Genomic DNA, 27,506 nt, shown 5'->3' on the forward strand with positions numbered 1-27,506 from the left:
GTTCCTTATTTGCCTTTTTGCAAAGACAAATCAGCACTGTGGTTTGTGTGAGATGCCTAGAGCTCTATATTTCTACTCAGTCATTTCTTGGGCCTACCACAGTTTGTGGGCTTCTGGGATTTACTGTATCAGGGCTCAAAACATGATGTCACAAAATATGGCACTTTGGCAACTGAGAAAATTGTAGAAAACCAGAAGATCACTCTCATTTTTTCCTTCCTTATTCATCTGAAACATGGTGTTTTAGTTAGCTTTTTGATGCTGTGGCCAAAACACCTGACAAAAACAAGAGGAGGAAGAAAAAGAGGTCTTAGTCCTTAGATGATTGACTCCATTGTACTGGGCCCAGGTGAGGCAGTGCATCATGGCAGAAGAGCATGACTAGGAAATGCAGTTCAGTACATGACAAACAGGAAGAGATAAAGAGAGAGCGCTTCACTTACCAGGGACAAAATATAAACCCAAAGCCATGCCCATAGTGACCCATCTTCTCCAGCCACCTAACTGCATACATGATCACCAGGTTAATCTACAGTAGTTAAAATTATTAAAATCCAATTATTTCTCCTCTAAACTGTCTTGTATGGTCTTACACATGAGCATTTGGGGGACACCTCATACCTAAACTATAATGCACAGCAATATGGAATTCTCTGACACACTCATCTGAAAGTCAGTCATAAGACACTTGTTCTAAAGGAAGTCTTGTCTTGTATCCCAAGTCCAAGAAGAATGTGAGCATATCAGCCATGTTACATCACTCCAACTCTTCTTTCTTATCTATTTCCAGATGATACCATTTTAATCCAATCATGCTTCCACATAATTGTCCATTTTTCATTGATCCTAAACATGAAAATACTCAGTATTCCATTACCTTTGTGCCTTCAGTTCTGCAATCTCCCTTCTTTTACTGTACTTTGGTTAAATACTTCAAGGGTTCTTAATCTCTTCTGTTTAGTGTTATCAGTCATGAACCTTGTGATAAGTGAGGAAATAAATTTTCCCCTACACTCTGAACCCACACACACAACAGAGAATGAAATCTGGTTGGAAATATTTTTAAATGGGGTTTCAATGCTCTCCTTCTTTCCTCTTTAATTAGCAAAGGTGAGTGCTGATTTTATATTACCATCCCAATTTGCAATGAGAGTTTGAATATATATGCACTGACCCAACACCTAATAATGGATGTTGACTTACAAAACTTAAGGAAAACCTACCTTTGATTTTAACTCTTAGAAATGAGGTAGATCTCAAATACATCTGGGAGAGACAGATGGTGGTAATAAATGTTCCATAACTTGGTGAATGTTCATTCTCAACTGCTGACTGGGAATAATGTGGGTACTTCTCTCAACCACCATCTGTGCTCAAAGAATATGTTGATAAACTCATATTGCATATTTTGGTAAACTTCTGACCAAAATTTGAAAGTGAAAAGATCAAGGTAGGAACACAAAAGAAATATGAATCACCTAGGCTGGTACCTGCTCATAATAACACTGAATAAGTAGCTGGGAATAGTGGCCCCAGCCTGTAATCCCAGCTGCTCAAGAGGATTTCAAGTTTGAGACCAGCCTCAGCAACTTAGCAAGATCCTTTCTCAAGAAAAGAGGAGGTGCTTGGGGTGTATCTTAGTGGTAGAGCAACCTGGGTTGGTTCTTAATACTGTAATACTCCTACTTCTACTCCTACTATTATTACTGCTACTGAATTAAGTAACACAAAATTAAACATTTCATTGATAAAACATTATAATTGATTAACATTAATTGATCAAAATTTATATGGTTAAATGTTAAAGTAAACAGAACTTAAATTGAGTAGTAGCTCCAGTGACTAACATGATAATTTACCTTAGTTGTACCTTCAATAAATATAGAAAGGTAGGAAAGAAGGAAGTGATAGTATGATATATTTACTAAGAACCTGGGCTATGAAATAAGCAAAAGACATATTCTATTGGCCCTGTTACTTATTGTTTATGTGTATTGTGAAAATTACTTATGCATTCAAGGGATTAATTTTCCCTTTAGAAAGTAGTCATAGTAATAGCCACATCCAAGACTATAACAAGATTGTATGTTTCAAGCACTACAAGTAGCACTTGGAATAGATGACGTAAAAAGATACCTTGCCTGTCATTTTGTTGTTGTTGTTGTTCAGAGAAATCAATACTATTAGGGAAATCAACTATTCTTGCTCAAATGTATGTATTATTGAAGAATCTTGCATTTCTTTAAAATTATAACTACTATATTATATAATAATATATTATACTTTTCTATTAATAAAAAATAATATTTATTATAATACTGCCTTTATTTATTATAATATATATACTTTATTATTATAATACTGCCTTTCTTTAAAAGTATAATATGTCTAAGAGTTTAGGTTCACTGTAAAGAATTTAAAAGAATAGCCATTTAGTTGCCCATTAGAATTCTACATTTTGCTTTCTGAAATTATCTCCCAATGTCTGAACAGCAGTATAAACTGAATAAAAACATGCTGTGTCACCCCTATGAACAGGTGATGCAGAACTCCTATGTATGTTCAAGCATATCTGATTGCTATTTTCTAGGCTTCCAGCAGATTAATATTTATACACTATATGTCTCTCAAGTAAATTTGACCATGTATGAAATACAAACTGCTCCTTTTCCTTAGAGAATGGAAGCTAGTTAGTTACTTGTCTTTGTTCCCAGATATTTTTATGAGAGTCTTTTGATGATAGAAAAGGTTGTTAATCAAAATGTAAAATGCCCATTGCTCATTTGATTACCTACTTGATTTTCTTCCTCCCACTAGGAGGCAATTAACTAACATACATTATCTTTTTCATGTTTTTCTGGCACCTACATCAATGACATTGTAATTAAGGATCAGAAACTTCATAAGTTCCAACTTTGCAATCTCAGTTCTAATGCTGTTATTGTTTCTAACGTTACAGCTGTTGTGTCAAATTCATGCAGTTGCATGTATTCATACTAATATTTATCTGCTTTCCCAATACTATTTTTGGCAGAAAGCCATTATTTAATACAGCCTTAATGATAAAAGCAAACAGTAATATACAATGGAGACCATGTGGCACAAAGGTCTTGAGTGTAGCCTACAGCTCTCAAGATGATATCCTGCCCTGCCTCTCACCAGCTGGGTACCTTGGTTACTTCATCTTTCTATATGGTACAAGTTTTAAATAGTAAAATCAAAATAGAAGGATCTACCCCAAAGAGGAGCTTTGATGATTAAGGTAAACCAGTCTGTATAGGGACAGTTAGCCTTTATGTGGGACATGGATTAAAACAGAAAAATTAAGTTCCACGGAGTTAGTGGAATAATCCAAGAAAGAATTAATAATAATAATAATCCTAGGGTTATGACAAAGAAATAGCAAGGGAGACAATAAGCTGCCACAATTTGTGAGGATTAAACTAAACCTTAGTGTATGTCTTTCCCTTACCTATTACCTCCTTTCTATTAGGTCCAGCTCACATTTTTTTCCCCCAATGAACAGCTCTTGACTCTACTTGCTTTTAATGATCTCAGTCTTCATGGATTTCTAACACTATAAACCAACTTTGTCACATCAATTCTGTAATTTTTCCTCTTGCTAAATGTTTGTATATGTGTTTACATAAGAGCTTCTTTATACATGCACACATACTTGTATATGTTTTGCATATGGCCTTATGTATATTAGTCTTATATACCAACCACATTATCTCTTTGAGAAGAAGCACCACATGCTTCACGATTTAAAATGGAGATACAATTTACCTGTAGTAAAAAATCAGAACTTAAAGATACCATTTAATCAGTGTGACCTAAGTTTAAAAGAAATGTTTATTATGTAAGTGTTCAATATGTACTGATATGTTAATGTAATAAATAGAAATATGAAAAATTACACGATGCATGTAAAATATGTATGTCATGCAGTTGAGTTAGGAACAACAAGTACAGATTTCTTTGTGTTGGCAAAGTGAAATCAAAAGCAGGATAAAAACACTGTTTGTTTGAAATAATTCCTGTCAGCACTTTGACTCTCCTTTGTTTACATATATCTAATTAAACTGATGACAAATTCTTTAATTCTTACAAGTGAACAAAGTCTGAATAAAGCCTCCATTGAGATCCTGAATGCACATGATAGTTAATAAGTTGAGATAAACACAAGAGGCATGATATAATTATACAAAAGGGGCAGTCTTGGGATTCTGTAGGCATTTTCTCTTCATCCTTGTAATGAAACTTGACAATTTTTCCTCATAGTTATTTTGAGTGGAAATGCCTTAAGAGTTTTTTGACACTGTCTACTTTTCATTGTACTCTGTAGTTGAGGGGATGATCCAGGAGGTATCACTAGAGCTGGAGACACATCTTGATGTGATGATAATATTTCAAGATGTAGAGTCATCCACACCAAGCTTCTGTGGTCTTTAAATGCTCACTTGCCTGTGACCACAGGGAGATTCCACATGCCTCAGGACTCCTATTTTCCCCCTGTAGTACTAAAAATCTAACCCAGGACCCTGTGCATTAAAGGCAACACCTCACTTACTGATGTTATACCACCCGCCCGGTTGAATGCTGTTTTGAAGAATTATTATTTGTAGGAAAGAGAAAAGCATAAAATTTGAGATCAGAAAGCTGGATTCTGATTTTGAAATAGACACAGATTGACTGTAAAATTTGGATCACATTACTTAATCCTAACAATCCTTAGAAAATTCACATGTAAAAGAAGAGGGAGTAAGGTTGATGATGACTGAGATATTTTAACAATTATTTCTATGATTCAGATTAGTCTCTTGACATCAGGTATACAGACCATATCAGAGATCATATGCCTAGATAAAAATGAAAAAAAATTCAAAATTTGTGTCAATATTTTCCTATTTAGGTAAACATACCTTAGATGGATTGGAAGAGGAAGACAGAATACTATTCGCTGATGAAGAAAAAGCATGAAAAAAAAAATGGCCCTCTGAACATTCTGTAAGGAAATACATTCTCCACCTCAAGTTAATGTGAGTTGCATATTTAATTTTTAACTTTTATTTTTTGTGGTGCTGGGGATTGAATAGAAGGTCTTGTGCATGTGAGGCAAGCACTCTACCAACTGAGCTATATCCACAGCCCAGTTGCCTATTTTAGAAAGGTTATAAAGGTTATAGAAACAAGGAAACTACAAAAGCACTTTTGTTCTCCAAGAGATGTTTTCAAGAGCTGCTTATTATACATTAGGGTAATTTAAAGATGTTTTTTCCAATTTGGTATTGAATGTACATGGTGGTGAGTTGAATTCATAGCACATTTTATTTCCTATTCATTTGTTTCTAAAGTGATCAGTTATTTATTATTTTCCCTTATAAAGTACTTTTCATCTTAACTTAGAAATGAACTTTTTGAAAGCTCCAAATTCAAACTATTTCTTATTTTTTTTTAAAAACTAATGATTCACTTTGTGAAAGATTTAATGCATTGATTCTAAAATAGGTCTTTTTAAGAGAAGGATCCCAACCACAGTATACCTCTTTACATTTTCAGTCTTGACTATGGGACAGCAAAGGATGAGGAGAAAATGGATCAAAAGAATGGAAAGGTATGCTTTTACAGAGTGTCGCTGAAGTAAAGAACTGCTTTGAAATGGAATTGAGAGGGCATGTGAAGGAACCAGCATGTATGCGACATATGGTGGGGCTGCAGTGGTCACAGATGGAGTTTTTAATCTCATGTCCCATTCCTCTCAAACACAAAAACTCATCCCCAGTGATTCAAATGCACAGTGGAGATACCCCCAATATACAAACGCCAACATTTTATGATGTATAATCTACTCTCACTTTTTCCTTTCAACAACTTTCATTCCCTGGAGCTTTCTGACCTTTAGAATTACCACATATTATGGAACTCTATTTTTTGGAGTCAAGAGAATTGTTATATGTTATTATTCTACATCTTTCAAGGGCTGCTTATTTTGGAAAATCCCAATTCTTTCCAACAACAGGGAAAACATGTTATGATTGTATTGTGGAAATATTTCATATTCTACTTAAGTGAAATGTATGAATATAGCTGGAAAGAAATGAAGAACATAAAATAGTGAACCGGATATTGAAAATCCTATGTAGTATAAGGTGGCACTGACTAAAAAATTAGAGTCTAGCTTTTCCTATTTACAAAAAAATATTGCTTTTATATAAGCACAGATTGTTCTCAGCAGATAACTCATAAAAATAAGAAATGATATGTGATAAGTCACATTCAAGACATGACATACGATACAGTTACATTTTATCATCCTTCAATAACAATAATCTTAAAAGTCTAATAAATCATGGATGTTTTAGAAGTCCTTTCAGTACATTTAAGAGGACTATTAAGACAAGAGCAGATTTATCAGAATTTGTCTTTCCCTTGTTATACAATTAATCCAATAAGTAAATCTCAAACATGGGAAAAAAATGGATGTAGATGTTACTGAAAACTAGATAGAAAGTACCTGAGATACATTAAATGATATTCAGATCAGATATTTTGCATTTTGTATTGGTGTCCCCCTTTATCTGATGGGGTGACTGCTTGTCAGATCAGTAACATCTGCTGCTTCTAGCCACAGAGTATTTCATGACAGCTGCATGACGCTGCCCTAGAATTCATGCCAGAATGGTCCCTTTGAAAATCAGTAGACCACCTGGGTGCCCAGCTGCAGAGTGCCACATCTCCTGCTCTTTTACACATGCCAGAAATGCAAAGAATTTGGATGGGAAATACCTGATACCTCAGGAAAAAAGTTACCTTTTAGTTACTTAGTTCCTCTATTGGCAAATAAAAATCCGTTTCTCTAAACTGTAGTTCCTTCTTTTTTTTTTTATTTAAATGAAACTTCCCATATAACTTATAAAGAGGTCAAGTGATTCTTAAGCATTGTGATAAATTTGAGGACAGGGAATAATCTCTGTCCTCTCAAGCATGTTCTCTCAGGACTTGTATCTACTCAGCAAATATACACTGGCCATTGACTTTATGACAAGCACCCTGCTGGGCTCTGGGGCACAGAGAAAGAATCATAAAGCATGGTTCTCTATCTTCAAGTCGTTCACAAGGCAGTGAAATTGTGAATGTTAGATTGAGCATGTTAAAGTCTACTCACCAGTTTGCATGTGACAGTTGAATAGCAGTTCCCTGTGATACAAGAAAGGGACTATTTTAAGAAGTACTCACCCCAAGTCTAGTTCTAGGTTCATGGTCATTTAACAGCTTGTTTCTGGTCAAAGACACAAGACATCTTATAGAAAGCTATACATTTTGTTTCAGATAAATACTTTCAATAGGTTGCATATATAAAATTCTAATGCTACCAATGAAAATTGTGATTCCCTTCCAAAAGTCATCTTACAGACACGTTTTTTAAAAAAATTGGGCTTTGAATTCCTTAGTGAGACAAATATGAAATGCATAAAAATACCCATATTAATATTAATGTCACCTCAAGTGCTCATTAAAAGTACACACAAAGTCCACTATACTGGGAAATAATATTGTACTTTCAACAGTTTTTCATTTTTTAAAAAGAAATTGTTGGCATTCAATGTAGATTACATCACACATTTCAGAAGAGTTAAGAAATAACCATGAAAGCTGGGGAGGCAGTGCAGTGGTAAAGCACTCATTTAGCATGTATGAAGCTTTCAGCTCTATCCCCAACACCAGGAAAAAAGAATCAAAGAAAGAACTGTGAATAGCCACATTAACAATATTATTTTGCTTACTTATCAATCAAAAACAAAGAAAGTGAGGTATGATGTATATTTCTCCCAATAACATCCTTGAAGCATAGTAAAGATAATTTCTTCTTCTGTTTCAATAGAATTGCAAGATGTCATTCTACTGACATTTAAAGGTTGTAATATAGAGAATATCGGTGCTTATTCAAATGCTTGCTGAAGAAACCAAATTTTCTCCTCCTATCAAGCCCTTATTATCAATTTCATATTTTTAATCTATAAATAATCTCTTTCCTTTTACTTTACTTGAGCTGAAGAAGAGCTGCTCTGTCAATCTAAATTATCTAATCTAATTCCATGAAATGTCTTCTTAGGAAATAGAATCAAACCTTCTCCCCTTGGCCTCCTGAATTCAGAATAGAGGAGCACTAGATTCGGAGCACAGAGAAGTGGTTTTGATATTCAGTATTGCCAATATCTAGCCACATGACAATTTCTTTAAGGCTCAAAATGCTCAGCTTTTAGAATAAAATAATAGCTTACTCACATTGTTCTGGAAAAGACATTGTGAAATAATGAGTGTGAAACTGCACTGTCAGCTAATAAGTGTCACCCAGATGTACTTAATTTTATCTCTATCATATTCTTCCAAACCCTAAAGGTATTTATCTCATCAATTTTGTCTTCTTCTTTTTTTCATTATCATCTTGTATTTTAAAGCTTCATATTGGTTTATATTTCTTTAAAATAAAATGATAAAATAAAAGGGAAGCAAATATGGAATAATTAGCTTGATCTTTTTTACCTTTTATCATGCACTTCCTTTTCTGTTTGCTGGTAAATTGTTTCTTTCCCTAGATATCCTCAAAATCTAATTATCTTAACAACTTATATTCTAGTATCTTGAACCCATCTCTGAAATTGCTCAAGAAGTCTTTTATGAGCTTTCATTATTCTTACTTCTCTGCAGCATTTGACACTGTTGACAATCACCATAACTTTCAAAGTTTTTGTGACATTATATTTGTTCTTTTCTGACAGCTTTGACTTAGCATTCACTTTCTCTTCTTTCTTCCACCTCTAAATGTAGATGCTACCTAAGGACATGCTTTCTTCTGCTGCTCTCCCTGTTTTCTTTCTTGACAAAGTCATCCACTCTCATATGCTCATTTAATTATAAATTCCATAAAGCTAACTCTCAAATCTGTCACCTTCCTTATACTTTGCCTTGACTCTACAACATGATTTCCAACTTTCTCAGGAACATCTTTAACTTTCCATGACCTTAAAGAGTCAAGAGTTTCCATTCTGTTCCACAGATACAGAAAGCAAGTTTGCAGTTCCTGAGGTCTTCTCTTACAGCCAGAGAAATGATCAAGGAGTATTTGTCTTTTGGCAGATCTTACTGTTATTCAAATATATCATTAGAAGTTTAGTATGAGATGCTTCTCCCTTACTTTATTATAGTTCCTTATCTTAATTTAAGAATTGCAGAAGTTATGATGGTTTTTCAAACCCAAATAAGTTTGGTTAGCCAATAAATAATGGATTTGAGAAATCATCATAACAGGGTATGACATGCTTAAATAAATACGAAAACAATCAAAACTTTGTTAGTGCTAGGTGTAGTGAGGCACACCAATAATCCCAGCTATTTGGGAGACTGAAAACAGAGGATCACACGTTCAAGGCCAGTCTCAGCAATTTAGGAAGACCCTGTCTCAAAATAAAAACATCATAAATAGTGCTGTGGATATAGCTCAGTGTTAGGGTGCCTGCCTATCATTTATGAGGTCCTAAGTTCAATCTCCAGTACAAAAAGCAGAAGTAACTTTGATAGTGGTATAGAGCATGCAGATACATTTTTTAGTATGCAGGCAGATCATGGTGGTAAGAGAAAGGTTAATAATTCTATCCCCCAATTTTAATCTTAGTTTTAGCATATTTTCTGTTTCATAATTAATAAAATACTTTTAGATTCTTAATCCATCAAGTCTGGATAATTTAGATGCTATAAAAACCATTAAGTTGATAATTTTTAATGGTAATTTAAAAAATCTATTATAAATTTAAAACTAGCTTTTCAATGATAATTACTCAGTTTCATTGGTACTTAACATTCAATTTTAGGACAGTTGGATCAAACATTTTCTCATACCCTTCAAGAGTCATTCCTAGTATCTACAATCTGTTATTGCTGAAATCGTTCAGTCTTATTTAAATAAATCTCATAATTAGTTTCCTTTTTAAACTACATTTCAGATTGACTAGAACAACAGTGAAGCGATTGGTAGCCAAGTACCTAAGATAGACATCACTAAGTGTGACAGTATAATCATAGCTTAAGATGTTGCACATTTATTGCAGTAGTTACCATAGAGATTTAAATTTGGCTCTTTAATGAAAGCACGTGGATTCGAATTTGAATGCATTAATGTTGGCTAGCAAGGTGCAGTAGGTTTCCTAATTGAATGCACATATATGGAAACAACATTTTTGGAATTTTGTCCTAGAAATCTTGGGATTATATATATATATATATATATATATATATATATATATATATATATGAAAATAGTTCAATTCTTAAATTTTAATGGATACTTTATTAGTTAATTCATTTAAATATTAGTCCTACAAAGTGCCCATAGAATGCTTTTGTGATATGTCATTCATGTAATTTTCAAGAGGGAAAACAAGAGGTGGGGAATACAATGTTCTACTATACACTTAGGTACAGCTCAAATCATAAGGAAGGAATACAGAAGTATAGATAATAAAATAAAAATTTGCACATTTTAGCCCCTATTTTTCTGTTCCAACTAGAAGTCTAGACCTTTGAATTTTTAATTTACAAATGCTTTACCCATTGTCCTTGATCTACATCAGTCTTTACCTCCTTTGAACTTAATGTACTACACATATGCAATTTATCTTACATTCATCTGCACTGAAATCAAGAGCTACAGGTTGTGTATATGGCATTCAATGTCTAGTTCAGGTTTAGGTAGATAACTGTCAATATGATTGATAGGTAAAATGAGGGAGGTGGGGCTGTTACTTCAGAGGTGATCTGAAGTGTCATGCAAATGTTACAAAATGCATTCAAGATAAAAACTAAGTTAATGAGAAAAAAAAATGTCTTCTCACATTTAAAGGATGCTGGAATATTTTAACTACTATGGAAATATAAGACCTACTCAAGACAAATGAACATGGTCTGGCCTGTCTTTCATTTCCACATCTCTTGTACCTCTCACAGTGCTTGGTAAATTCTAGGTATCCATTAACTGTAGAATCAATTTACCAAAATATACTAAAAGTATGAGTTACTTCTTAACCACTCCCACCCGCAATCTTTAGGCTATTTGGGATTCTGTAGATGTGAAATGGGAAAATTCGGTTCATCTCATTGCTGCAGAAAACCTTCTGTATTTACAGTTTGCTCTATCTTGCATATTCCCTCTTCAAATTCTCGCATGGCTAGATTCTTCCTGTCATTTTGGTCTCAGCACAAATGTCCCCTCACAGTTCGTCTCTGGCCATTCTAGGTAATACAGTTCTCTACTCTTCACCTTCCACCTCTGTCACTACACTTTACCTAAAATAGTTCTCTTCTAAACTCTCCAGCATAAGCTTGATGAGGCAAGGCACTGAATCTATCTTATACATATCTGCATGCCCAAACACTAAAAAATATCTTTAAATTAATGAGTAAATTCCGTGAATTATAATTATTTGTAAATTTCATTTGAATTTAATGGCATGTTTCTCTCATTAACCAAACCCAATATGTATAAATGATTCTTCAATTTCAACGCTAAATATATTTTTCACAAGATATTTACTACTTTAACTTTCCCATTCCAACTTAAAAAAAATGGAACCTTAATTTGTCAAATGAGTAGTTCAAAGTTAAGTAAAGGCAATATATATTTAGATACAAAAAGAAACAGTTCATTATAGGATATTTCAGGGGCACTTCAAAGGTAAATCAGCAGGATAATTGCCTTTAATTTTCAATTTCATTTTGTTTGATTAAGAACACTTAATGTGAGGCTCTAGTAAAATCCGGTAATAAAGAAATATCTCAAACTTTTCTATGCAATAATTCTGTGCATATTAACATTCTTCAAAAGCTCTTTTTAATGACAAAAATTCAAACAGATAAATTGAGTTTCTTCCTATTTGGAACCAGAAGGATCATAATGACTTTTAAGACAAACGTGGGTACCTGTGTGGTATCTGTGCACATGAGCAGAGAAGCATCAGAGAGCTGCATAACTGAAATGTGTTTCCAGACAGTAACAATTTAGATATTTGTCTATCATAAAATTATTCTTATTATTATCTTTGTGGTACTGGGGATTGAATCCACGGGTGTTCTATCACTGAGTTATAATCTCCTAGTTCCCCCCACCCTTTTTTTTTTTTTTTTTTTTTTTTACCTTAGTGTCTCACTAAATTGCCAAAACCTGGCTTACTGCTATATCCAGGGACATCCTGCTTAATGTTTTTGAAATATCCTTGCATTTGATAAAGGCCAACTTTTGAAAACAGTTTTGGTATCACAGTTCAAAAATTAATAGCTCATTTCTCTTTCATATAGTTCTATTTTCATTCAATGGTATGATCCAAGAAGACTGAACAAAACCCTCTCAATTAAACTGACTTTTGAATGAAATTTATTTCCAATGCATATGTTTAATTAAAACCTATAAAATGTCATTCCTGTGTTACATATTAATGAAAAATATATATTTTATACATTGTTATTTTTATATCATTTTCATCCCAGTTCTTTTGTTTATATGCATTTAATTCCACTCCATTTTTTAGGGCTTCATAATTTCACAATTCCTTTTACTATCCTAGTCTCAACTCCCTCAGGAAGTCTGGCAAGTAGTATATCACCTAGCACTCATTTGCAAAAGAAACCCTTAATGTTTTTATTTTTTAATTTACATATTATTGCCATATTCTATCCATTAAAATAACTATCACTACAAATATGTATAGATAGATGGATACACTATGAGTACGTAGTAAACAGAATTGGTTACACATTAGATACTTTTTTTCACACTGATAAATCACACACAAACACATACATGCACACACACACACACACACACACACTTAAACAGGATGCTCAAATGATAAGTTTTTTGATATCATAAATACAAGCAGTGAATGTTATTAGTAAGAGAGTGACTATACATATTTCATTCCCTCATAGAGGTGGTTGTCTGTGTCTAAAATGCCTTTCTAAACATTCTCTAAATAGATAACTTTTACCAGTTCTTTAACACTCAGTGCAAATATCACCTAAACTCCCCTTACACTAATTAGGCTTTGTTTTATCACATTCAATACCCGCACACCATTGCTTAACAAAGTTGCCTTTTACTCTTATAGAATTTCAAGTTTGTTTATTTCATTCTAAGAGAGCTGGTAGAAGCTGGCACAGTGACTGTACTGTGGACAGTAATTGTCTATTATGGGACTAACAGAAAACATATAGCAAAAACTAAAATAACTAGACAATTTATATCTTGATTATATTTTAATCTCTTCAAATTTGTATTTATCTGAATAATTACACAGAAGCCACTCTGTGCACAAAACCTGTTTAGAAATATGGTGGGTCTGAGCAGGAAAAAAAAAGAATATTATGATTATTCAAATGTGAATTGGCTCACAGTTTGATTAGACTGAATTTACACAACCCATATTTAAGAAAATAATCTACAATGATATTCTGTCTTCTTTAAGATATAATCCTCTGAGAGACTGAATTGTTGGAAAGCAATGAAATTGGGTCGTCTTCTCTTAGAACATCCTAGAAACAGCAATCCATTTTAAGGGCATTACTGGATGTATGCCAGAAAATGGGCATTGTCTTCTAAAATTGAGTCACTTCCTTCTGAAAACAAGGTTCAGTGCAATTTCTTTTTTCCCTTTAGACCTCAGTAATCATTCATGAAGTTAGTACCAACTACTCACGGTTACTAGCTCACCCCACTTTCCTCTTACAATACTTCTCTTGCCCTTGTGATGGATATTTATCTTTATTCTTAGCTGTTTTATTTTGAATTATTTTCATGTGAGTTTTCCAACCCTTCATTTTAGAAACTAGTAAACAAAGGTATAAATAAGTGGTTATACTCTAAAAGTAAATTGTGAGTAGTATTGTCCGCCCCAAAACTATATTTTCAAGCAAGTATTTTAAGAAATAATTAAACAAATAAAAAGAGAACCAGAGATTACACAAAGTTTTAGTGCATCTAAATCTGAAAATTTCTTGTATTTGTAAAAATATGTATTTCTACATAGTAGATTTGAAAGCTAAAATATAAAGGCTGTTTAATAGAATATTACGATTTTATTTCACAAGATATTTTAACAGAGAGATAATTTTAAAATTATCAAGACTTAGATTATATTGTAATTTTAACCATACCAGTTTTTTATAATTAATTTTTTATTTATATATGACAGCAGAATGCATTACAATTCTTATTACACATATAGAACATAATTTTTCATATTTTGCTAAAATTTGTTAATGTTCTTCTAAAATTTGATTAATGTTGAATTTACCTGTTGTCCATTTGTTATTTTATTTTACTTTTTTTTTAATATCAGGGATTGAACTTAGGGGCACTTTAACCATTGAGCAAAATTCTCAGCCCTTTTAATTTTTTATTTTTGAGACAGGGTCTCACTAAATTACTTAAGGCCTCACTAAGTTGCTGAGACTGGCTTTGAACTTGCAATCCTCCTGCCTCCTTCTGTGTCACTTGGATAATAGGCAAGGGTCACAATGCTTGGCCCATTTGATTTTTTTTTTCCTCAGGGAATATATGAAGTCAAATATTTATGGTATTTAATATTCAAAATAAAATTCTAACATACTGGCTTTGGATGAATAGAGTCCTCTTAGAAATGAATAAATTTAATCCATAGCACCTATTCACCCAATGTTTTAGAAAAATATAAATCAATGTGATACTCTTTGACAGCACTGCCTGGGTTCCAATTACCAAGAGGAATTTTATTCTGTGATATAAATTACACAAACCCCTCTTTGAGTAGAGAAATGTTTAAACAATGGTTCAAGAAAGAGGAGTAGTTATCAGATAATCCACATGTAAGCAAAGGAGTTAAAATTTCAATGTATTACAATATGGTTGAGGTTTAGCCTGCACCAAATAGGTGACCAGAGTTGTTTGCTGGATCAGAATCATTGATAGTGTTTTATAGTATTTATGAAGACTACACATGCTTGATCTCAGAATCTTTTGAAAAATAGGCAAATAAATATCTATATTAACATTAGGAAAATAATTTATCATATCTAAAGAAAAGTTTCTCCAAATCAAATATCCATTAAAACTGTGAAGCATACATAAATTATTCAGAGTCAGTTCAATGAAAGGAAATGCTTCTGTTATAGTTTGGCTTCTGTGACTGGTCAAGTAAAACTATAGTAGTCAAGTTTTATACATTGACGAATAATCCATTTTCCTCACACTTGTATGAACTGAATTTACAAAAGGCAAAGAGTTCCAACAGAAGTAATTCTGCTATACTGGTCTAATTTGATTTCTGCCTAACAAATTATTATGACTGACATTTCCATCCTTCAAATTTTCAACTTTTGGACATTTTTAGAGAAGACTTTTTTTTCTTTTCATGCTATTAAAAAATCTGAATTTTACAATCCCCAAAAGGTTTACAAATGTCTTTGCATAGTTTACCAGACTGTTCTGTCCTATGGAAATCTCTGCCTTTCATCTTTTCTAAGTTTATTACATCAGCTATCATTTATTTTCAATTTCATTGCTCGTACGATTCAGAAATATTTAGATTTCACACACAAAAAATGTGTTTTGGTTATATTCTTCAAATAAATATATTGATGATTTTATTGTGATTTTAAGGACAAATGAGGCATTTAAAGTAATTTCTATGCTCCTAATTAAAACATTTTGACAAAATAACTTATTTTAGGACAGATATAATAAAACATAATAATACCATAGTAATATACATTTATAAAAAGCTTTAATAAGTATAATTTTATTTAATCAATTCAATTTCCCTAATGGGTAGATTATTAATATTATACCCACAGGGTTATTTAAAAAATAGCTGGACTGTTACACTGATACTCTATATACAGGTATACCATTGACTAGATACCTTGAACTACACTTCCATTTGTTTTTCTTTGAAAGATGCCTCTGTGTGTGTGTGTATATGTCTGCGTGTTTTCACTGTTTTAGCAGCTTTACTGAAGTATAATTAGCACAAAATGAGTGCACATATTTAAATTGCTTAGTTTAATAAGTAGTGTGAAACTTGTGAGACCTTTATGACAATTAAGATAATGAATACATAAATTATTCTAAGAATTTCCATGTACCCCTTGGTAATCCTTCCCTCTTGCTCTGCTCTCCCATCCCAATCCCCTATCCCTAGACAATAAATTATCTGCTTTGTGAAATAAATTAGCTTGCATGTACTAAAATTTTATATGCCTGGACTCATACTGTATGTAATCTTTTTGCCTGGCTTATTTTGTTCAGTATAATTCATTTGAAATTCACTAAAATTTTAGGATGCATCAATAGATAGTACATTTTTTTTTGGAGCAGTATTCCATGTATGCAGAAACCATAGTTCATTTATTTACCTGTAGAAGGCCACTTGGACTGTGTCTGGTTTGGGGCTAACATGAATAGAGCTGCTGTGAACATCAGAGTACAACTCTTCATATGGACATGTTTTCTTCTCCCCTGGGAAAATACTCAGGCATTAAGAAATAGTAAAACCATTTCCTAGAGTTTAGTGTCCTGTTTTACATAACTGCCAGTGTTTCAGGTACAGTTCTTAAAATTAATTTGCATCACCAATAGGGCTGGAAAATTTAATCTGACTCTTTCTCATGGCTCAGTGGTGTTAGTTCATTGTATTTTATCTTTCATTTCCCCTATTACTAATAATGTTAGGGATTTTTTCATGTGCTTATTGCCATTTGTATACCTTCATTAGTTAAGTGTCTGTTCAAATTTGGCCATTTTTTAGCAGGTTCATTATTTTCCTTATAGGAGTTTTGAGAGGGATTTTTTTTTTCTTTTTTATGGATACAGATATATTATTTGCTAATATTTTCTTCTTATCAGAGACTTGTCTTTTCATTTTCTTAGTGATATGGAAAAGCAAAAGTTTTTAATTTTGATAAAGTTCAACTTATCAATTTTTTCTCTAATGGTTCATACTTTTGGTATCAAAAAATATTCCCTTAACCATTGGTCTTAAATTTTTTTATTCTATGGGCTCTTTTAGAATTTTAAGTTTTATATTTGAATTAATATTTTTATTGTGTAAAGTAAAATTTAAAATTGTTTTATTTTTCTGTATATCTATATTTAGTTATTTTAACATTATTTATTGAAAAGATATTTTTCCACCTAAACTGATTTTACATAATTGTTGAAAAATCAATTGTTGATAAATGTGAAGATTTATATTATATTTTCAAATTTATTGACTTTATGCCAATACCACCCAGCCTTGACCACTATAACTTCATAATAAATTAAATTTGAAATCATATTTTGTTAATTACTCTTTTCTTTATTAAGCCTTTTCTTGGGAAGAAGGGCTATTCTACATTATTTGCATTACTATGTGAATTCTAGAATCAACTTGTCCATTTAATTCTACCAAGGAAAATATCCATGGGCATTTTGCTTAGTATTATATTGAATCTATAGTGATATGAGGGAGAATTGTTATCTCAATATCATGCTGTATTTATAAACTTAATAAGTATATTTTTTGCATTTATTTAGGCCTTCTTTAATTTCAACAATATATTATAGTTTTCGCCATTGAGGTCTCATACATCTATTGTCAGATTCATCACTATTGCATATTTTTGATTATTATATATAATTGTTAAATTTCAATTTGATGTTGTTTATTGCTACTATGTAGAAATGCAAGTTACTTTTTTGCATTGTTCTTATATTCTATAATCTTGATAAGATGACTTTTAATTTTAATACTATTTTGGTAACTTCTATGGGATTTTCCAGATGATATTATCATCTGAAACAACAATCTTACCTTTTTCTTCCAAATATGGATAGCTTTAATTCATTGTTTTTATTGCACTAGCTGATTTTTGTCAAATACATTTCTTGAGTTTATTTACATGATCAATTAGTTTTTTTTTCCCAGTTTGTTAACATAGTGAATTATATTGATGGATTTTTAAATGTTAAATCAATCTTGCACTGAATATCACTTAGAAGTATTATTTTTTCTGCCTATTGAGAGTCTTGATTTTTTATTTTAATTTAGAAATTTTACATTGATGTTCATAAGGGATATAATTTATAGTTTTCTTACAATGTCTATGTTTCATTACTTTACTAGATATAGGATTATTTGGTTGATCTGTTTCTTCCTGTGAACTCTGATAGTTTATGGCTCTCATGGAAGTTGCCCATTTTATCAAGTTGTCAAGGTAATTTGATTAGAAATTTAAATACTTTATTGATCTTATTTTCATTGATTAAAGAAACAGATTTTGGTTTCATTGCCTTTCCTAAAATGTTGCTGCTTCATAGTTCATTATTGCTGCTTAGATATTTATTATATCCTTTCTTTTGGATCAATTGGAATTATTCTCGTTTCTTTTAGTTTCTTAAGCTGAGATTAGTGATATTATGTCTTTTTTTTTTTCTAATATCGATGTTTAGGGCTATAAATAACCACTGAGTATAATTGTAGTGACACTACAAATTTTATATGTTATTTTCTCATTTTCATTCAATTCAAAATATGATAAATTTCACTTGTAATTTCTTTGATACATGAGTTATCTTTTATTGGATTATATAATTGGCCAATACTTATACTACCCCCATGTCCCACAAATAAAACTGTGTGGAACATATAGTTACTGTTGATTATCTGGAGAGATCACAGGGCAATAACTTTGTTAATCCTTTCTGATGGTTCTTTCCTAAAACTTGAATCCTTTCCTCACCAGTATGGGTGCATCAGCAGGCAGCTGAATACTCAAGTGGTCACTTCTGCATGTCTCCTGAGTTCCCTGTCCATGCACCTCTTTTTTTCTCCAGTGCATTGTTCAGCAAACTCTAGGGGCTCTGATCTCTCCAGGGATTCAGCTTCATCTATTCAATTCATGGTGTCCTGCAGGCTCTGTCTAGGATTCTCTTACCACCATTGAGGATTAGAAGCTTTTTCAAGGCAGTAAATCAAGGCCATTTCAGGGCATTTCTTGTTTGTTTCCCATCTCTCAGGACCACTGTCCTTTATGACCTGCTGTTCAATGTCTCGCAAGTGTTGTTTCAAATATATTTGTTCATTTTAAAAAATTGATTCAGGTGAGTGTTATCGAAGGGGAAAATGTAGTGTTACTCCAGGTCTCCAAGTCTAGATAATGTTTTCATTTTTATTTTTTAACTTAAAAGATATTTTATGTAAACTGATTCATGAGTGTGGGAAAATAGTTTCCATCCTTGATTATTAGATCACAGTCATTATCCCAAAACTTATTGTGGCAGTATAGAAAGAGTTATTTTACAAAATATTAATTTCTTCTCTGGGCAGGGGGTTGCTAGAGCTACATCTTGAATGACACTTAGAGCAACAATATTTTACATGTATGTTGTATATTCTGGTCTTCAAGGATTTGCATGCATTTTCTCATTTCATTATCTATGATTGAGGTCAGATTATTAAGGGCAAGGTTGTTAATAAATGATTGCAAAAATCCTGTAGTTTGCCCAATGTTGCAAAGCTTATAACCATCAGTGTAAGAGATGCCAATAATGACACACTTTACGTGTATTTGAAAGGGTACTTAGCACTATGTGCATAATCTCATACAATCTTTCCCTCAAAATTTGAGGAAGTGTTCTGTCCTTCCTGTTCTACAGATAATCAAACTAAAGCTTCAGAACCATAGTACCTTACTCAAACTTATCGGTAAGTGCCAGGGTTGGGTCTTGAACCCAAGTTGTGTCTTGAAATCCAAGTCCATGCTTGGAACCTCAGTCTACCCTCCATGGCTTTGAGTCAGACCTGAGGCCCTTGTTGCCTTTGAACTCCTGTTTTAAAATCACCTCAGCTTATTCAAAAGTGGCAATAAATCTATTTTAAAATGGACAAAAGGATATATATGCTTAGAAACACTGTTTCTTGTACTATTATTCATGAAATTCAAGAGGTTGGTAACAATCCATATTGGTGACAATTATGCTGATTATTATTATTCAAAGATTATTATTTAAAGAGAGATGGTAGTTTTCATGGTAATTCACAATTTGGTTAGCCTATTGTATGATCAATTATTTTATATGGCTATTCATTTCTCAGTTCTATCTAATGTTTTAATCTCTAGCTATCCTCCCACATTTAATACTTCCTATTACTCTTCCCTTCCCTAGCTTCCTGTTTTGAAAAACAGTCACTCATGAGTACTTTATTTCTTAAATATTCCCAAGAGACTATTTACACACACACACACACACACACACACACACACACACATACAGAAAATCCATCATTTTCTAAAAATCTGATCATTCCTATGCCCACTAGCTGCATTCTTTCTGTCTTCCTGATAGCTGTATTATAAATCCTTTTTATATGTTTATGCTTCAGTTACATTTTCTGACCAGTGTCTTCTTGTTTATTATGTTAGTCCACTAAATTCCTTATTAACACATCTTTCAGCTAGATGGAAAAGTATCCATTTAATTCAAAAGCTATGTGTCGAAATGAAGGTTAGACTAGTGGTAGGGAATCACATTTAACAGAAAAGTCAAAAAGAGGTAAATAAAATTTCAAGAGATAAAAAGAAATGGTAACCAGTAGTATGAGAATTAATAGCAATGTTGTTATGTTGATTTTTTTTCTTGTGTAATCCCAGCATAATACCAGAGTATTGATTAGTGATGGGTAAATACTCTTGTTATTGCATGTAAGGGTAAAAGCAAATTGTTTTTAAGCTTTTTTTGTGTTTCATTTTTTCCTTCTTCCTTCCTTGGTTGATCTCATTTTTCTTTCCTCCCTTCCTTTCTGTCATCTCCTAGGTCCTTCACTTTGAGAAATACACCAAGTAACAAGTTTGGTTTTTCCAAATGTCCTGGAAATTTCTGCAAATATGTACCATGGTCCTTATAGAAACTTGATAGCTCTAAGTCTGGTTCAGAAATTTCCTTTGCAGGTTATATCAGACTATAAATATATAAGCAAATATGGAAATAAGAAATTTTCATTAATGGTTGTCTCAGACATCTGTCTACAAGGAAGATTAAGAGCCAAAAGCATAGTATAACAAGGTCATTCTAGTGCTTCTAAAATAATTCATTTATCCCCAATCCACCAAAATCAGCATTATAAAAATTGGGATTTTTATCCTCAAATGATAACATTTTCTTATAAAACATATTTATATTATTAGTAAAATAATAGTTTTTGAATAACGAATTTAAAGACATGAATATTAAGCTTTACTGATTAATATACCTATACTCTCATAATATTGCTATACAAAGGATTTGGGCAGAATTACAGTATATCAATATTTCACATTCAATTTTAGGAAGAAATAAATGATATTATTAACTCAATTACTTAAAAATAATGCTGTGCATGTTTTGAAGGAAAAATATGCTAGCCCTTATTTCTTAACATAAAGGCACATTTGTCACTATTTTAAATTTTTGAATATAATAAGTATTAAAATTATTTACTTCCTAATATCATATTTATGAAGAAAAGGTAATCCTAAATAATTATATACTAGGAAGATTATTCATTAAATAAATTTGCATTTTTCAAACTGATTTATCAAATAATATTATCTACAATTATGAACATTCTCATGTTACTTTAAGAATTATCTAGAATTCTTTGACAATAAATCAATCTTAATAGTTATTTGAAAACAAATTAAAGCAGAACTTGCAAATTCCAATTGTACAAACATTTTTAAGCTTCAGTTCCAAAACATGAAATGATTTCAGAGTAATATTTCATTTAAAAAAACAAAGCAATTGAAATCCTTATTTTCCTTTTACTATGAATAAAAGACTTACTTTTGAAAACTTAAAAAATAGTTTAAATCCCAATTTTATAGCAAATATTTCATGCAATAGGACTCTAACAAGGCTTCTAAGTAAGCATTAAAATGACCAACTGATCAGTAAATTGCATCATTTAGCAAAAGAAAATTTGACAGCAAATTACTAGGTCTGATATGTGCATGCTATAGCATACTATGTTCAGAGTTAAAAAACAAAAAACAAAAAACAAAGTAAAATGCAATTACCCTAAAAGACATTTCAAGATTCTCTCCACCCCAGATATCCATTCCTGCATCGTAAGTTCCTATCTCTTCAAAGTAGTTTCTGTCAATAGAAAATAGGCCACCAGCCATAGTAGGGGTCCTAGTTGAAAAAAACAAAAACAAAAACAAAACAAAAACAAAAGAATATCTTTTGAAATCAATGTGTGGTGTTTAAGGAGACTGTAGCAAATATTTTTTGACATTTTAAATATAAAAACTAGTATTTCAAAAGTTCAAACTAGAAACACAAAAACAAGTTGCAAGAGGTTTTAAGATTTAAAAGTTACATTTTATTTCACATTTTCTATAAACTCACTTTAGATGAGTCTATTTCTGTCTTATATGTGATCAAAGAGCTATATGGAAGGAACACTGACCCCTTAAAACTGGGGCTTCTACATTCCTTCTGAAAGCCAAAGTGAGGTCACTTTGCACAGTCTTTAAAGAGACGAACTAATTCTCAAACAGTCATGATCTTTGATAATATAATTATAAATAATTTTAAAATAAACCCTAGGAAACTAAGGACATGCTTTTTCTCTGAAAAGATTCGTACTCTAATTAAATATGAAAAGAAGTAAATGCTATATAAAATGCTTATATGAAATAAGTATCTAATTATAGTTACAAAATATTTTTACATGTACTTATTGTTTCTCTTTACCTACGTCAAAGGGTAGAATTTATTATCTGACCTATGGATAAACAAAAATCCTGTACGCTATTCAGCATTTTAGGACTTTATCATAAATTCCAAAACTTTTCTTTAGTAATAAAAGCCTTTATTTCTGTTTTTCATATTCAAGTTTTCTTACAGGATACAAGAAATTAGGCTTTAAGTTTTTAAAGGTCTAATTAATTTTCAAAAAGACTAATTAAGGACAATGGTTCATGTGTGAGCTACAGAAGTTTTTATACATAAACCGTATGAAATAATGATTAAAAAATTGTTCACAAATAGAACCAGACTGGGAATCATTATTTTTGAAGGGTTAGTTGTAATATTGTGGTTTCCACCTCATAGCACATTAGCAGCATCAAAAAGCATCTATCAAAAAAGACATCCATGCTCAGTTATCTCCCTCCATGGATTCAGATTTTGCTAGCCTGAGTAAGAACCCATGATAGCATGTACAACTCCTGAGCAATTCTAATATACTATTAAAGAACAGAAACACTGATCTAATAACTTGGATTTTTATTGCTCGTGTCTGTGAGAATGTTAAAGAACCAACTATTTTGGTTTTCTTGAAACTGTATCCTCTGTCACAGGCTATGTTCATGTCTTCTAATTAAATAGTTCAGTTCATTGAAAATCTACCAAATAATATTGTACTTGGACATCAACCATATTGCAAAATTCTCTATTTCTCCCTGTGCTCTCACTATTTTATACTCAGGTAATTAACTGTCCATCAGTTGGAGTAGCAGAGCCTTGCTTAGTCTCAGAGCTGTTTTATTACTTTTGGTCTTGCTAGGTTCCTATCATGAACAGTATCATTGACCTTCTGAGTTATAATGAGAAATACTAACAAAGCTAAACAGATGGTAATTATAGAGTAGCCATGACCTCACCTGATTGGGGTTTTGGAACTCTGTAGCAATAACTATATAAGGTAATACAGTGCTAGAGAGTCTATTTAATAAAATTAGCAACAAAAATTGCTGCAATTATCCTATCATGATGCAACCAAATGCTTAAGAATGTTAAATGATGCATTTTAAATGATCAGTTCAGAGAGCATATCTATTTATCTGCTTATAAATAAAATACTAACACATTTTAATATAAAAGCATGTGTTCAATTTCATCTTACTCTTGGTCATTATTCCTATAAATATGTGAGAAGTTCATGAAAAAAAATGGCTAGAAATAAACCATATTAGACCATAAGAAAGACTCAAATAATGTTCACATTCAGTTGAAGAGTAGCAAAACTTAATAAGAGAAAAATCCTGCAAAAACAATTCTGTATTTTTCTGAAGACAGGTAATCTTAGAGAGGCTTGTGTGTGGGTACGCACATGTATATTTGTGTGTGTTGTGTTTGAGATATTGATTGGCTCTTTCACAGTCTGTAGATTGAGGTTCAGAATACATACTCCCTTTAGCCATGGTCATTGTCCTACTATATGTTCTGTTCTAAGGAGACTGCTCTGTAGTGTCCCTAATGAACTATTTATATGTGCCTATATGCAGCTTGAAGTTCTCTAAAAAAAGACAAACTTTGATTGCAGTTGAATTATCTGAGGCTATTTGTTTTTCAAGTTTGTGTCCACACAGTGTTAAAACCACTGACCAATCAATCAGCTAGTTTGGGAGTGGGTAATCATCTCAATGTAAACACCTTCTACTACAAAGTAGGCCAAGATGAATTGAATGAACAGAAGTAAAGTACTTAGCTCAGTGTCCAGCACATCAAAAAGAGTTAACAAGATTTGATTATTTATCTTTGCTATTGTTATTGATGTTATTCATTCACACAATAGCCATGAGTGTCCTTCACTTAATTTTGGCTCCCCATATACATACTCTTTGTGTTGCAAAATAATTCATAACTACTTTTTATCTATCATATTGCCTCTGAGATCTGCCTCTGAACACCACTTCCTACTCATTAACCTCTCCTATTTCCATCAAAGTTGTTTTTCATCCCTAATTAATAGTTATGGTTCCTTAATTAATTCATATTCTCATATTAATAACCTCCTTAGGGAATTTTTTCTTCCCTCCTCCCACCCCCTCTCCAAGGTTCTACCATGTCAGTGAAAAATAAGCTTAGTAGCCTTGGTTCTCTGTTTTTGCATTGTCTGACCCAATTTTCTTTCTGTAATTCTATGTGCCTGGATAAATTTACCCTTCACTTCATCTACATCTGCTAATAAGACCCAGAGCATCTCTGGAAAGTAATAAGATGAGGCCAACTGATTATACTACAAGCCCATGTTATTAATTGGATTGTCTGCTTAATTCACAAACTGATAATAATCCTTTTATCTGAGTTTATTGATACATGTCTAATTTTTGAATAAATGTTTTCCAAAAATTTTGAATTCACTTAAGAACCCTGGAATTAGGGAGTTGCATGAAGTCTAGACTCCCTTAAACTCTATCTCAATATGTTTGAGTCTTCCTCATGACCCCCTCTTTCCTCTTGTGTCTCAGGAAAGAATACCTCTGCTCCTATGCTATGGGCTAACATTCACACTCCTGATCTCTCCTGCATACTCTGTCAGCCACTTGTTCACTGACTACTGCATTTAGTTTTATGCCTTTGATTTTTACATTGTCCCCTGGAGCTTACAAACATGCTCAATTAAGTTCTCTCCTAAACCAAAATACATCTTCATTCCATTATACAGCTCATTCAAACTAGGGACATACATTTCTATTCCCTCCACTGGTAACCTTATCGAAAGGATACTTTCTACCTACTCCCTCAACTCCTTTTGACCTTCAAACTAAGAAGCTTGGATCCTGCTCCCATTTCTGTAATAATTTCTTTCTGGAATTTCATTGTTTTATAGAGGTCATTCCTTCTACTGATTTGACCATTCATTTTGTAATTTTTACTGACATCCCTTCCTTTTTCTCCCTCTCTAGACTTTGGACATATTCTTAGTGTATATGTATCACATGAGTATGATATGTCACTAAAATGTTTTTGTGGATATATGCACTTAGCACTTATCTTCTCTTGTCCAAAACGGGTCTTTAGAAGGGTATCTCAAGGGTATCTCTTGGCATGTTACTCTTTCTCTGCTCTTTACCTGGAAACGATCATTTGCACATGCCTATAACTGTGTTTATGAGGCTGGTGCCTTATCTGTTCTCACTTCCCTGAGTGTCAATTTTGCTTTTCTAATTACTCATTTTTATTTCCTCCCAAAACCCTCCAAATTCTATAGACTGTTATTTGTAGTGGTTAAATAACTCAATTTCTAGACTATTGGTATTTAGGTCTATTTTAGTAACATGTCTCAAATATTATTAATAATTAAGATAATGGGTAAAGATGAGTATTTTATTATTTTCATACTTGTATAAAGTGTGTCTTGAAGAACTTAAGTCTTCACATACTTCTGAATTTTTACATTATACAATACAATGGTTTTATTTTGTTAAGTATTTTCCAGACGTAGAAACCAAAGGAAAATGAAATGCTATGAGTTTCCCTTCCTGCCTCATCCTGTCCCCAACACTCAGTACAGACAGCTCAGTGGAGAGAAAGAAAGCAAAGGCACAAACCCTCTTCTACTTCAGCAGTGAATGTCAAATGTGAATGTAATTCAAAAAATTTACAGCTGAAAAGTGGAAATTTTGGTAGAATATTGTACACTGCACAATCATTTGCGCATACAATTGAGGATAAAGATGTAGCTTTCTGTAAAGAGGGAACTTTCTTTAAGGGCTTATGCTGGCTTAGACTCTGAGCAGTGAAGCTTGCTCAAGTCCTTAGAGTCTATGAAACACAAAAGAAGTCAATACTATTTGTAAAGGTTGAGAAAAAATATAAAGTTCTGTTTAGTATAGACAAATGAGTTGTTTTGGACCCCAAGAACCCATTTACCAATAAGTGTATGAATTAAATACCTTAACCTGTGCTTAAAGACCCTCTTTCTAATAAAAAAAAAAGCAGTTACTTTCTACCTTTTCTCTCAGTAGCTTTTCATAATCTTCATAAACTGATGCAACCCCAAGCTTCCAAAAGAATGTGCAATAGTTGATACAAACTTAATATTTCCTTTGATTTTACTTTTTTGCCTAAGAAGGTTCAAAATAAATTATAATACTAGCTGGGACCAGATGCATGACAATGCTTTGACTAATATGATAACATTATTCAGTATATACATGTGATATTTAATTCACATTCCTGAATCTTACTATGGGATCTCTGATATCTTCTCATCTCTACAGTCTGCTAAGAAAAGTCTTGCAAAACATCCCCTAAAACATTAGGAAACAATATAAAATAAATATACTCTTTCTATATAGAATATAGATTCAAAGATTCCATCTGAGTTGAAAATTTTTCTCTCTTGAAGTCAACATATTTTAGATTTTAATATGAGGAATTAAGAATGTCAAACAGTTGAACATCCCAATTTCAAATCTTTTCTTTCAAAGCATTTGTTCTGTTCATGATGTTGATCCTTCCCTATGCCGGTATTTTAATATCTCCAATTTGTATAGAAGTATCTTAAAGGTTTTACTAATATCTATTTGTTTCTTTTCTCAAATAAAAAGTAGTTGGGTTGAGAAAAGCTGAATGAAGAAAATCTAGTGGATTTAAATTAATAATCAAACTGTTAGTTACTATTAAGTATTAGATACTTTATTTTTACCTAAGAAATTACAGA

The 27,506-nt window shown here is 32.2% G+C and overlaps 1 protein-coding gene across 2 annotated transcripts in view; it reads right to left on the bottom strand.

The window, feature by feature from the left end:
• Window positions 1-27,506, bottom strand: part of Galnt13 (polypeptide N-acetylgalactosaminyltransferase 13) — a 434,224-nt gene that overhangs the window by 178,744 nt on the left and 227,974 nt on the right. For both annotated transcript variants that reach the window (XM_076866162.2, XM_076866161.2), the window contains exon 6: window positions 22,126-22,243. In XM_076866162.2, the coding sequence (XP_076722277.1) occupies window positions 22,126-22,243 (118 nt within the window). The remainder of the gene's footprint in view (window positions 1-22,125; window positions 22,244-27,506) is intronic.

The sequence above is a fragment of the Callospermophilus lateralis genome, chromosome 9 (genome assembly GCF_048772815.1).
Source record: "Callospermophilus lateralis isolate mCalLat2 chromosome 9, mCalLat2.hap1, whole genome shotgun sequence".
Classification (NCBI taxonomy): domain Eukaryota; kingdom Metazoa; phylum Chordata; class Mammalia; order Rodentia; family Sciuridae; genus Callospermophilus; species Callospermophilus lateralis.